General features: G+C 35.7%; 1 protein-coding gene across 3 annotated transcripts in view; it reads right to left on the bottom strand.

Annotated features, from left to right (window-relative positions):
• Nucleotides 1–725: 725 nt before the first annotated feature.
• The window catches only part of UBE2K (ubiquitin conjugating enzyme E2 K), a 79040-nt gene continuing 66839 nt past the window's right edge, over nt 726–12926 (bottom strand). For all 3 annotated transcript variants that reach the window (XM_067735750.1, XM_067735752.1, XM_067735751.1), the window contains 3 exons: nt 6090–6189; nt 2834–2962; nt 726–2504 (listed from right to left, as the gene is read on the bottom strand). In XM_067735750.1, the coding sequence (XP_067591851.1) occupies nt 2430–2504; nt 2834–2962; nt 6090–6189 (304 nt within the window). In that variant the 3' untranslated portion in view covers nt 726–2429. The remainder of the gene's footprint in view (nt 2505–2833; nt 2963–6089; nt 6190–12926) is intronic.

Below are 12926 nucleotides of genomic sequence, written 5' to 3'. Positions count from 1 at the left end.
CTCTTCCCTAGACCTGCACTTTTAATGTTCTTTTTCCGAACATATATAAGACCACAGAAAAGAGCAACTGCCTTTATTTCTATGTTTGGGAAATAAATCTACCTGTAGAAAAATAGGAAAAAAACAAAAACAAACAAACAAAACAACAGAAGGCGACAGTAGGAAATGTACCAGAAAAAGAAAGAGATTATCACATTAAATGTAAATGAGGTAAATTTTAGAAATGAAAAATTCATTATGAAGAACCTCTCATACAAAATATTGTACTTTTCAATTTCCTGGGCATTGGGGATGTTGAACTGTAGTTAGATGAGTAAACCCTAAGGGGCTAATGTGCATAAAAGTCATAGGCAAGGTATAGCTGCCTCCAAGAGCAAAGTATATAATGCTTGACCCTTAGTAAATTCTCAGTTCTTTCTCTCTCATTTGTCAAACCACAGGACAATTAAATATACCCTGATAAAATAGGCAAATAGTAAACTGGGTAGAGGTGTCTGATATTTAAAATAATCCAAATATTACTAATATTACCAAGCCACCCGCCACTAAAAATAAAAATTAATTCTAACCAACAACGGAACAAAACTGTCCACATTTTCACACAATTCCAACCTTACTTCAAAAATATAAAGAAAAGTACATGGTTTCAGCTATTTAAAATAAATAAAGAAAAATCTTGTTTCCTTTGGCATCTTTAGAAAGTAACTAAACTACAACAAAAGGAGGTGATTGTATAAAGAAATTTATACTTAAGCAAACATATAGGGGAAAAAAACAGCAACTTGTGTTTAGTATGCAATAAAATCAACTACAAGAGTTTACTATTGATTAGGAAAGCCTTACAACTTGTTGGAAGAACCTCCACATCTTAACATTACAATATATTTAATAATGGTTCTTTTATTGCTTCTAAGATTATTGAGAAGTCAAATGAAATTATGCTGAATTTATGGTTCAAAACTATTTTCCAAACACTTAACCATTATAATTTAGGATAAGTAACACTTAAAGAAAGCAAACCTTTTATAATATGACTTTCAGTATACAGCCTTACTTTAATTCACTCTGATTCCATTACATTTTTGTTATTTTTGCATTGGTCCTGAATATGTAATAATAACTGTGTTTCTACGTATAGAACAGCCTACACAAATCCATTTCACCCTTCATAAAATGGTCACATTAGTGTTTGAGCTTGCAAAACTAATAATTTTCAAACTTTTGAACTTAGAATGAAATGTAAGTTTAATACGTATAGAAAGTCTGACTATGTACAAGAGAAGGTAAAGTTTTCAATTCTCATATTATCAGAAACATCATAAAGAAAGCTAGATTTATAACACACTTCTATTCCTATGTGCATCTGAAGTATGTACAGTAAAACACCAACACAGCTTTCATGTGTCAATTGGGGGAAATGCACACAAGAGTGACTTTTAAAGGATCTGATAAAGCAATCTCTTATAAAGCCAAAATTAGGCTTAAAAAACTGCCAACAGTTGATTTCACCCTTGCAAGTTGTCAAAGAAAAATTTCATCAGTTTAAAAATAGAAAGATGTTAAATTCACTGAAAAATTAAGCTGGGTTCTTTCATTAAATCTGGGAATACTGCAACATCAAGTTTTTACTGTTTTTGCAAGAGAAACGAAACTGGCAGCTCCGTTTTTACATTATTACTTATATATGAAAGTTCTAAGAGTGAAGAATTGTGACAAAACATTCCAAATGGACAACCTAAAAATGGAGCAAGGGATACTGTCCCTCAGCACATTTCCCCACCAAAGAGAGAAATTTACTATTAGAATATTAGCTGTGTGTGGTAAGAGGGGAAAAACAGATATGGTGTCCCAGTCTGCTGACAAGGACAAAAAGGCTCTGAATAGGTCACCATCTTCAATTCTGAATAATCTCATATTTAAGAACTCTCAAATGCTTAAAATGGTGGTCTTTTCAGCTACCCATCCTAAGAAGTCAAGTACAAGCATGCAAGTAAATTCACAGGCACAGAGGATCCATGTTAAAAACAGTTAAGGTAGCTGTGATGCAACACCAACGATTTGAATGGCCCTGACACACTCAAAATATTATCTTAATTATTCAACAAAATCCTGAAGCAAACTCTTGCTAGTCTTGGTACACTGCTAAACACTAAAGTAGCATGTTTTTTCCATGGTTTTAGCTTAGCTCAAAGAATTTTTACACTATTAAGTAAGAAAAAAATTAAAGTATTTCCCCTTTTTAAATTTACAGAGACGTTTAATTAGCTTTATTTACAGAGCAGAGATTTTTTTCAGTCTCCAATGGTGCCTAGATAACATCATTAGGCAAGAATGCCAGTTTAAAAGAAATCTACGCAGAATCCTAAAAATAACAGATGTTGATGCTCCTCAAGAAGGGGCAAGCTTGACTATATCAGCAGCTCTATGTCTCAGTTACTCAGAAGCAATTCTGTTGCAGTCTCTACATCCCAAGATTTTGAAGACAAGGCCACTATTACTGCATTCTGTAGAAAAGAAAAGGGGACAAAATAAATAAATAAATAAAATCTCAAGGAAATATTTTTAAAATACTGCATCACCCACTGTCTTTATATTAAGAAACCACATCTTGTTTTTTTCATTTTTAAGTTACCTTGCACTTCATAAAAAGAAGCTTCTAAAACCAATGACTGGAATCAGCCAAAAAAAAAAAAGAAAGATCACTGGTTTTAATAACAAAGTTTGCTTATCAAAATTAGATTTAGGGTATTTTTTTGAGCCACTTTTGTCAGCCAAGGATTTGCAGCAATAATTTAATGAATAAGTAAAAATCAACATGCCTTTATGTACTTACCCTATCAAAGCCCATAGCACATAGGTTTTCTATTTTTTTGGTGTATTCTGGACTAGAAACTGGTGCTCCAGCATACACATGTGCCCAAAGTCGAGCTGTCTGTTTGAACATTTCGGGATTTTGTTTGTACTATATGGGGGAAAAAAATTGATTGGCATGACAATGCAGTTATAATATTCAATATAGTTAACTCATGTCCTAATTGCCTAAAAACCTGATTTTTCTAAGTAAAATGTAAATAAATGTAGATTCAATTTTTAAAATGTGACTGATTCACTTTCCACTGCAAACACACTATGTCACTCAAGAAAAGACTGTTTAACCTGAAGCTGTGATTCACAAGTTGCACTGAGGAGAGAAAAACAAAAGTAACGTTTATCAACTTTAATCCCCAATTTCAACAAAGTAAAAGAAAACTAATACTAAATGGAGTTATTAGAGTTGTCTCTAAACACTGTGCAGTGGCAAACATTACAGAGATAAACAGAATTACTAGCTTCTAAAATTATGTGGACATTAATAAATGTAACCAACTTCTGTATCAATCATAGCTCAGGCTAGAATACAACTTGACTTTGCTGTTTTGCTAGAGCTGTATTAGTGTACAGGGATTTAAGAAAACCCCATATGCAAAGTCCTAACTTACAGCACATGTTTTGAGATGATTATGAACTCACCATAGAGTACTTTTCAAAAGGTAAGATTTTCCATATGCATTGGAAAGAAGTAAATTTATTCTCAAATATTCTGGGACTACCATTAATTAATAAAGCCAAGTATAAATTTAAAATATTAAATTCACTTTAATATTTCTTAAGATGTTTTATACACATTAAATATTTCTATACATTAAAATGATAAATCTAGTTTCCACCATTATTAAAAGGAAATAAGTCAAACTACTGAACAGAGTTAGAAGAAAACTGAGTCCAACCTCAACCTTTGAGGCTCAGAACTCAACAGGAAATCAAAGCTGGAACTCAAGCCATGTTTCTGACTATCGAAAATGAACCAATAGCACATATATAACACGTTAAACCATAATTCTAAGCACTCTAAGGCAAATAATAGTAGAACACATTAACAAGGATATATACAACATAAGGAGTGACGAACTTTTCAAAGGAAAGTAAGAAGTTTCTAAGAGGAAATGTTTTCTTAGGCAGAGGGAAAATGGCAGACTGGGTGAAATGACATGTAGGAATGATACCATCTTGAACAGCGTGAGTTTGAAGAACAGTAAGAATTTAGGAGATGAAACTGGGTTTACAGACAGTTCAAATCATGGAGGAACTCTTCAAACTAAACAATTTGGACTTATCAAGTAGGTGATAGTAAAGCTACTAATAGGTTTTTAACAGTAAAGTGAAATAAGATTTACACTTTATAAAGCTAACTGCTATCAGTGCAGAATATGAGGGGAAGAAGAGGCTGAGGTAGGGAGCTCCATCAGAGCAGTAAAATGAGAAATTTTTAAACATGTGAATTAAGTCAATCAGAGAAGTATTACGACAGAGAGATACTGGGATACGAGAGAGAAGGAGACATAGAGAAGTACTCCAAGCCTGTGACTGGGATATATAAATAAGCTGATTATATTACAGAACGATGAACAGGTTCACAGGTTTAAGATTCTGCATTCAGTTTTGGGAATGCTGTACTAAGGTACCCATGGAATATTCATATAGAGCTCTCCACTTCCAAACAGGCTCTTGGGCTCAGGACAGAGGTCAAGCCTGAATATCGTTATCAACATACAGGTGGTAATATCAGCATGGATATGATCGTCCAAGTGAGCGTATAAAATGGAAAGTGAAAGAAACAGTGTAAGAACTGAGAAAGTATATTTAAAAGGGAGGAGAGGTAATTCCTTGGTGGTCCAGTAATTAGGACTCCACACTTCCACTGCAGGGGGCACGGATTCAATCCCAGGTTGGGTACAAAAACGCAGGGCGGCAGAGTGGAGAAAGAAGAGAAACAACTGTAGGAAGTAGGAGGGAACAACCACAACTACGAAGATGGGAAAAGAGAATAGTATCTCAGAAGTCAAGAAAAAAAAAATTTCTGGGTTAAAAAACAAAAATAACAGGGCTTCCCTGGTGGCGCAGTGGTTGAGAGTCTGCCTGCCGATGCAGGGCACATGGGTTCGTGCCCTGGTCCGGGAAGATCCCACATGCCACGGAGTGGCTGGACCTGTGAGCCATGGCTGCTGAGCCTGCGCGACCGGAGCCTGTGCTCCGCAACGGGAGAGGCCACAACAGTGAGAGGCCCGCATACCGCAAAAAAAAAAAAAAAAAAAACACACAAGGCTCAATAAATCCTACTGGTTTAGAGCAGGGGTCCCCAACCCCCAGGCTGCGGACCAGTACCGATCCTCGGCCTGTTAGGAACCGGTCCACACAGCAGGAGGTGAGCAGCGAGCGAGCAAAGCTGCACCTGCCGCTCCCCATCGCTCGCATCACCGCCTGAACCATCTCCACCCCACCCCCCACCACCGGTCCGAAGAAAAATTGTCTTCAACGAAACCAGTCCCTGGTTCCAAAATGGTTGGGAACCACTGGTTTAGAGTGTGGGTTGGCAAACTTTCTTAAAGGACCAGAAAATAATTATTCAGGCTTTCAGACAATACTGTCTCTGTCATAATTATTCAATTCTGCCACTTGTAGCTGTAAACAAATGAGGGTGGCTATGTTCCAATAAAACATTATTTACATAAACAGTCAGTCTGGCAGTAATTTGCTAACCTCTGCCTTGGAAATCAAAGATCACAACTGAAAAATATTTATTCCATTTGGCAATTACAAGGTTTTTGATAACCTTCACCATGCAACTACTCAGTGCCACAGTTGGAGCTGATTAACATTATCATGAGGGAAGGATCATCACTGAATTAAGAGACAGACAAATGGATACACACATGATAAAGCACATGAAGTAAAATGTTAATCCATAGAATCAAGATGGTAGGTAGATATGTGGGTATTCACTGTGTAATTCTTTCAACATTGTGTTTTTGAAAACTTCATAATATGTTAGGAAAAAAGCATCTACCATATAAACAAACTACTGTGTTAAAAAAAAATCACAAAATTAGGTTTTCACTATTACATCTGATACAATAATCTCACAGCAAGAAAGGAAACCATTTCCAAATTTACTTTCAATAGACGTATGCTTCTGTTCTAACCACTGCAAACCACTAAAGTAAACACTCATAGGTAAGTACAAGAAAGTCGTTCAAAAGCAGCTACCTTACCTGATTTGCTACTACTGCATCTTGTGGATCATCTGGTTCTGCAGCTGCCAGTAGTGCTTGCAATGACAATAATACGGTGCGGAGAGTCATTGCTGCTGCCCTGAAATTCAAAATAGGAAGATATCCCAGTTAAGAACAAACCAAAATAGAGGTTTTCTGAATAAAACATGGAAACTACTGAAGCTAAAAATAATCTAGATTTTTATCTTAATCATATAATTAAGTCTTAGAAATTTATAATTATATATCTGCCTACCCTTTTTTTTTTACAACGAATGAGTCATTCTATTTCTTAAGACACCTCAAATTGCCCTTAATTGGCTTAGTTTTTTTCGTATTGCCCGTGTTGTTGACATATCCTTCTGGTCAGCTTTATCTACTGACTTACTTTCTATCCATTTCTATAGACACAAATTTAAAATAAAGTGATAAAGTAACATGTGAAACTTCCTTTCTGTGCAATTCTAAAAACAAGATACTATCAAGCAAATATCCTTTATTTTCAAGAAAGCATAAAATTACTTGGAGGGCATTATGCTAAGTGATATGTCAGATAAAGAAAGACAAATACTATGTATGATAGCACTTAAACATGAAATCTAAAAAATAAAACTAGAGAATACAACAAAAAAGAAGCAGACTCACAGACAAAGACAACAAACTAGTGGTGAGCAGTGGGGAGAAAGAAGGAGGGAGAGGCAATATAGGGATGGGCTGTAAGAGGTACAAATTATCAACTATAAAATAAGCTACAAGGATATACTGTACAACATGGGGAATACAGCCAATACTTTATAATAATAATAAATATATATTATTTTATAAGTATAAATGGAATATAACCTTTAAAAATTGTGTATCACTATATTGTACACCTGTAACTTATAATACTGTATACCTGTAATTAACATAAAATTGTACACCTGTAACTTATATAATATTGTACAGCACCTATACTTCAATAAAAAATGAAAGAAAATTAAAAAATCATTCTATAACATTCTGAAAAGGGAAAATTTTTTGCTTCATATACATAATATTCATGCCTCTAAATGTGTTTATAAAGCAAATATTTATCTAGAAAATGGTATCTACCTAACCAAAAAGGACTCTTAGCATTTCTGTTAAAAAATTACTTGACCACTTAATATACAAATATTTCTGAATACAATAGTGAAATAGCATAGTAGTGAACTATTTTAAAAGTTGAAGATTATTTTTTAAGATGATCATATGGTTTTTATTCTTCAATTTGTTAATATGGTGTATCACACTGATTGATTTGCGTATATTGAAGAATCCTTGCATCCCTGCAATAAACCCCACTTCATCATGGTGTATGATCCTTTTAATGTGTTGTTGGATTCTGTTTGCTAGTATTTTGTTGAGGATTTTTGCATCTATGTTCATCAGTGATATTGATCTGTAATTTTCTTTTTTTGTAGTATCTTTGTCTGGTTTTGGTATCAGGGTGATGGTGGCCTCATAGAAATGAGTTTGGGTGTGTTCCTTCCTCCGCAATGTTTTGGAAGAGTTTGAGAAGGATGGGTGTTGGCTCTGCTCTAAATGTTTGATAGAATTCACCTGTGAAGCCATCGGGTCATGGACTTTTGTTGGAAGATTTTTTTTTTTTTTTTTTGCGGTACGCGGACCTCTCACTGCTGTGGCCTCTCCCATTGCCGAGCACAGGCTCCAGACGTGCAGGCTCAGCGGCCATGGCTCACAGGCCCAGCGACTCCACAGCATGTGGGATCTTCCCAGACCGGGGCACGAACCCGTGTCCCCAGAATTGGCAGGTGGACTCTCAACCACTGCTCCACTAGGGAAGCCCTCTTGGAAGATTTTTAATCACAATTTCATTACTTGTGATTGGTCTGTTCATATTTTCTATTTCTTCCTGGTTCAGTCCTGGAAGATGATACCTTTCTAAGAATTTGTCCATTTCTTCCAGGTTGTCCATTTTATTGGCATAGAGTTGCTTGTAGTAGTCTCTTAGGATGCTTTGTATTTCTGCTGTGTCTGTTGTAACTTCTCCTTTTTCATTTCTAATTTTATTGATTTGAGTCCTCTTCCTCTTTTTCTTGATGAGTCTGGCTAAAGGTTCAGCAATTTTATCTTCTCAAAGAAACAGCTTTTAGTTATATTGATCTTCGATAATGTTTTCTTTGTCCTATATCATTAATTTCTGCTCTGATCTTTACAATTTCTTTCCTTCTGCTAACTTTGGGTTTTGTTTGTTCTTCTTTCTCTAGTTCCTTTAGATGTAAGGTTAGATTGTTTGAGATTTTTCTTGTCTCTTGAGGTAGGCTTGTACTGCTATAAACTTCCCTCTTAGAACTGCTTTTGCTGCATCCCATAGGTTTTGTATCGTTGTGTTTTCGTTGTAATTTGTCTCCAGGTATTTTCTGATTTCCTCTTTGATGTCTTCACTGACCTCTTGGTTATTTAGTAACATATTGTTTAGCCTCCATGTGTTTGTGTTTTTTACACTTTTTTCCCCTATAAATGATTTCTAATCTCATAGCATTGTCGTCAGAAAAGATGCTTGATATGATTTCAATTTTCTTAAATTTACTGAGGCTTGATTTGTGACTCAAGATGTGATCTATCCCGGAGAATGTTCCGTGTGCACTTGAGAAGAAAGTACAGTCAGCTGCTTTTGGATGGAATGTCCTATAAATATCAATTAAATCTATCTGGTCTATTGTGTCATTTAACTGATATAAATATCAATTAAATCTATCTGCTTCTATTGTGTTTCCTTATTAATTTTCTGTTTCGATGATTTCTCATTGGTGAAAGTAAGGTGTTAAATTCCCCCACTATTACTGCGCTACTGTTGATTTCCTCTCTTATAGCTGTTAGCAGTTGCCTTATGTACTGAAGTGCTCCTATTTTGGGTGCATATATGTTTACAATTGTTAAATATTCTTCTTGGATTGATCCCTTGATCATTATGTAGTGCCCTTCCTTGTCTCTTGTAACATTCTTTACTTTAAAGTCTATTTTACCTGATATGAGTATTGCTACTCCAGCTTTCTTTTGATTTCCATTTGCACGGAATATCTTTTTCCATTCCCTTACTTTCAGTCTGTATGTGTCCTTAGGTCTGAAGTGGGTCTCTTATAGACAGCATATATTTGGGTCTTGTTTTTGTATTCATTCAGCAAGCCTGTGTCTTTTGGTTGGAGTATTTAATCCATTCATGTTTAAGCTAATTATCGATATGTATGTTCCTATTACCATTTTGTTGATTGTTATGTTTTTTTTTTTTGTTTTTCTTTGCAGTACGTGGGCCTCTCACTGTTGTGGCCTCTCCCGTTGCGGAACACAGGCTCCGGGTGCGCAGGCCTAGCGGCCATGGCTCACGGGCCTAGCCGCTCCGCGGCATGTGGGATCTTCCCGGACCAGGTCACGAACCCGTGTCTCCTGCATCGGCAGGCGGACTCTCAACCATTGCGCCACCAGGGAAGCCCATGGGTTTGTTTTTGTAGGTCCTTTTCTACTCGCATTTCCCACTTAGAGAAGTTCCTTTAGCATTTGTTGTAGAGCTGGTTTAGTGGTGTTGAATTCTCTTAGCTTTTGCTTGTCTGTAAAGCTTCTGATTTCTCTGTCCAATATGAATGAGATCCTTGCTGGGTAGAGTAACCTTGGTTGTAGATTCTTCCCTTTCATCACTTTAAATATATCATGGCACTCCCTTCTGGCTTGTAGAGTTTCTACTGAGAAATCAGCTGTTAACCTTATGGGAGTTCCCTTGTATGTTATTTGCCGTTTTTCCCTTGTTGCTTTTAATAATTTTTCTTTGCCTTTAATTTTTGTCAATTTGATTACTGTGTGTCTTGGTGTGTTTCTCCTTGGGTTTATCCTGCCTGGGACTCTGCGTTTCCTGGATTGGGTGGCTATTTCCTTTCCCATATTAGGGAAGTTTTCGACTGTAATCTCTTCAAAAACTTTCTCGGATCCTTTCTCTCTCTCTTCTCCTCTGGGACCCGTATGATGAGAATGCTGTTGTGTTTAACGTTGCCCCAGAGGTCTCGTAGGCTGTCTTCATTTCTTTCCATTCTTTTTTCTTTATTCTGTTCCGCAGCAGTGAATTCCACTATTCTGTCTTCCAGGTCACTTATCTGTTCTTCTGCCTGTTATCCTGCTATTGATTCCTTCTAATGTAGTTTTCATTTCAGTTACTGTATTGTTCATTTCTGTTTGTTTGTTCTTTAATTCTTCTAGGTCTTTGTTAAACATTTCTTGCATCTTCTCGATCTTTGCCTCCATTCTTTATGAGGTCCTGGATCATCTTCACTCTCATTACTCTGAATTCTTTTTCTGGAATTGCCTATCTCCACTTCATTTAGTTGTTTTTCTGGGGTTTTATCTTGTTCCTTCATCTGGTACAAAGTCCTCTGCCTTTTCATTTTGTGTATCTTTTTGTGAATGTGGTTTTCCTTCCACAGGCTGCAGAATTGTAGTTCTTCTTGCTTCTGCTAAATGTTGAAGATTACTAAAGAACATGCCCATTTTCACCACACAAATTAGATAATTCTAAACCAGTCTTTTTGAACTGGATTCCTCATTTTAACCACAGAACAGAGAAAATTACTAAGTATTTTCTCAATTTCCCCAAGGATAGTATATAAATAGTACCATCCTGGATGCTTAGGAAAAAACTTAATTTATTATCAGCAACAAATGTCTTAAGGAATGCGCCTTCTTCAACCGGTAGCAGCAACATCACTTGGGAACTTCTACAAAATGAAAATTCTTAGCCCTGTCCCAGACCTACTGAATCAGAAACTCTGGGGTGGCTTAACAGATACTCCAAGTGATTCTGATGCAAACTAATTTTTGAGAAATACTACTTCAGTGCATTACAGCTTAAAGCGAATTGAGAAAGGCTGTTCTAAACCAATATAATTAAACCAGTATCACAAACATGTGTATATTTTATCTACTAGAGAAAAATTACAATACAAATGGTTCTTAATCTAAAATGCTATCAGAATTGTCATTTATATTAAATTCCAGAAAATGCAAACTAATCTATAGTGACAGCAGATCAGTGGTTGCTGGGGAATGGGGGAGCAGGAAGGGTGGGAAGGAGCAATTACAAAGGGACACTCACTAGGAAACTTTTGTCTATGTTGGTTATGTTCGCTATCTTGATTTGTGATAGCTTCATGGAGGTATCTGTGCATTTATCAAATTGTGCATTTTTAATGTGTACAGTTTAAGATAAATCATACCTCAAAAAGCATTTTTTAAAGTTGTGTTTAAAAAACAAAGCTATCAGAATAAAAAATTTTATTGATCAACTCATCCTTTTAGAGAAGCTACAGAAATAGGAAAAACTTTGGTTACGATGTTTTAAAATTAGGTGAAATGCTAAACTAGCATTGAAAAGAAAAGAAAATTTTAAAAACTTTTTAAACCACTACACATAGTTATATGAAATGGAAATTTTTTTTTTTTTTTGGCTGCACTGCACGGCACATGGGATCTTAGTTCCCCAACCAGGGATCAAACCTGCGCCCCCTGGATTGGAAACATGGAGTCTTAACCACTGGACTGCCAAGGCAGTCCTGTGTAATGGAAATTTCTAATTCTGAAACAGGGCTGGGAAAATAGAAATTATTTTTCTAGACTAAATTTCTAAATTTCCTAAGAGTGTGCACAACTTATTTTCAACCAGAAGTTTTAAAATCTTTAGAATGAACAATATTCTTTTAAGACAGTAATCAAAACATAAAATTCCAAATTTAGTCCTTAAATGTTAATTCTTGTTCTACCATTCATTATCACTATTAACAAGATGAAATCTTTCTTACTTATTTACTCTAACTTCATTTTATATTTGGGTAATTGTACAGAGAATGTTTAAAGGCACATGCACATCAAGAGCTACCCAGATATATCACCTTGAAGCTGACTTAAACCACTCAAAAAAGGACAAAAGTACAAAATATCACAGAAATAGGATATACAAAGCCGGCTACTCTAATGTCCCACTGGAATTAAGCATCCTGATTTAGAAATCTGTTGTTTTTTTTGGCCACACCACGCAGCAGGCAGGATCTTAGTTCTCCAACCACGGATCGAACCCGTGCCCCCTGCATTGGGACCACTGGGCCACAAGGGAAGTTCCGCAATTTAGAAATCTATAAAAATACTTTAAACAAAATATTAAGTTATATAATGTTTAATTGATCCCACATGATGCGTGGCATGGCCAAGAGAATAAATAAATAAAATAAAATTATTTCAAGGAAATGTATCTGAATATGGAAGAAAAATCTTCAAAGAGTATTTAATTGTATATACTAAAACAACTATTAAACTCAATAATTTTAATTTACAATAAAAACAAATATGTTTACAACTCAACAAGGCAATAAACATTATTCTTTACAACTTAATGAGTTCTACTATTTACGATAGCCAGAACATGGAAGCAACCTAAGTGTCCATCGACAGATGAATGGATAAAGATGTGGCACATATACACAATGGAATATTACTCAGCCATGAAAAGAAATGAAATTGAGTTATCTGTAGTGAAGTGGATGGACCTAGAGTCTGTCATACAGAGTGAAGTAAGTCGGAAAGAGAAAAACAAATACTGTATGCTAACACATATATATGGAATCTTAAAAAAAAAAAAAAAAAAACACGGTTCTAAAGAACCTAGGGGCAGGACAGGCATAAAAACGCAGACGTAGAGAATGGACTTGAGGACACTGGGAGGGGGAAGTGTAAGCTGGGACAAAGTGAGAGAGTGGGATGGACATATATAAACTACCAAATGTAAAATAGATAGCTAGGGCCCTGAACCAAGATGGC

This window comes from Pseudorca crassidens, chromosome 4 (assembly GCF_039906515.1).
Source record: "Pseudorca crassidens isolate mPseCra1 chromosome 4, mPseCra1.hap1, whole genome shotgun sequence".
In the NCBI taxonomy this organism is placed as follows: Eukaryota; Metazoa; Chordata; class Mammalia; order Artiodactyla; family Delphinidae; genus Pseudorca; species Pseudorca crassidens.
This window is presented reverse-complemented; position numbering and strand designations above follow the sequence as displayed.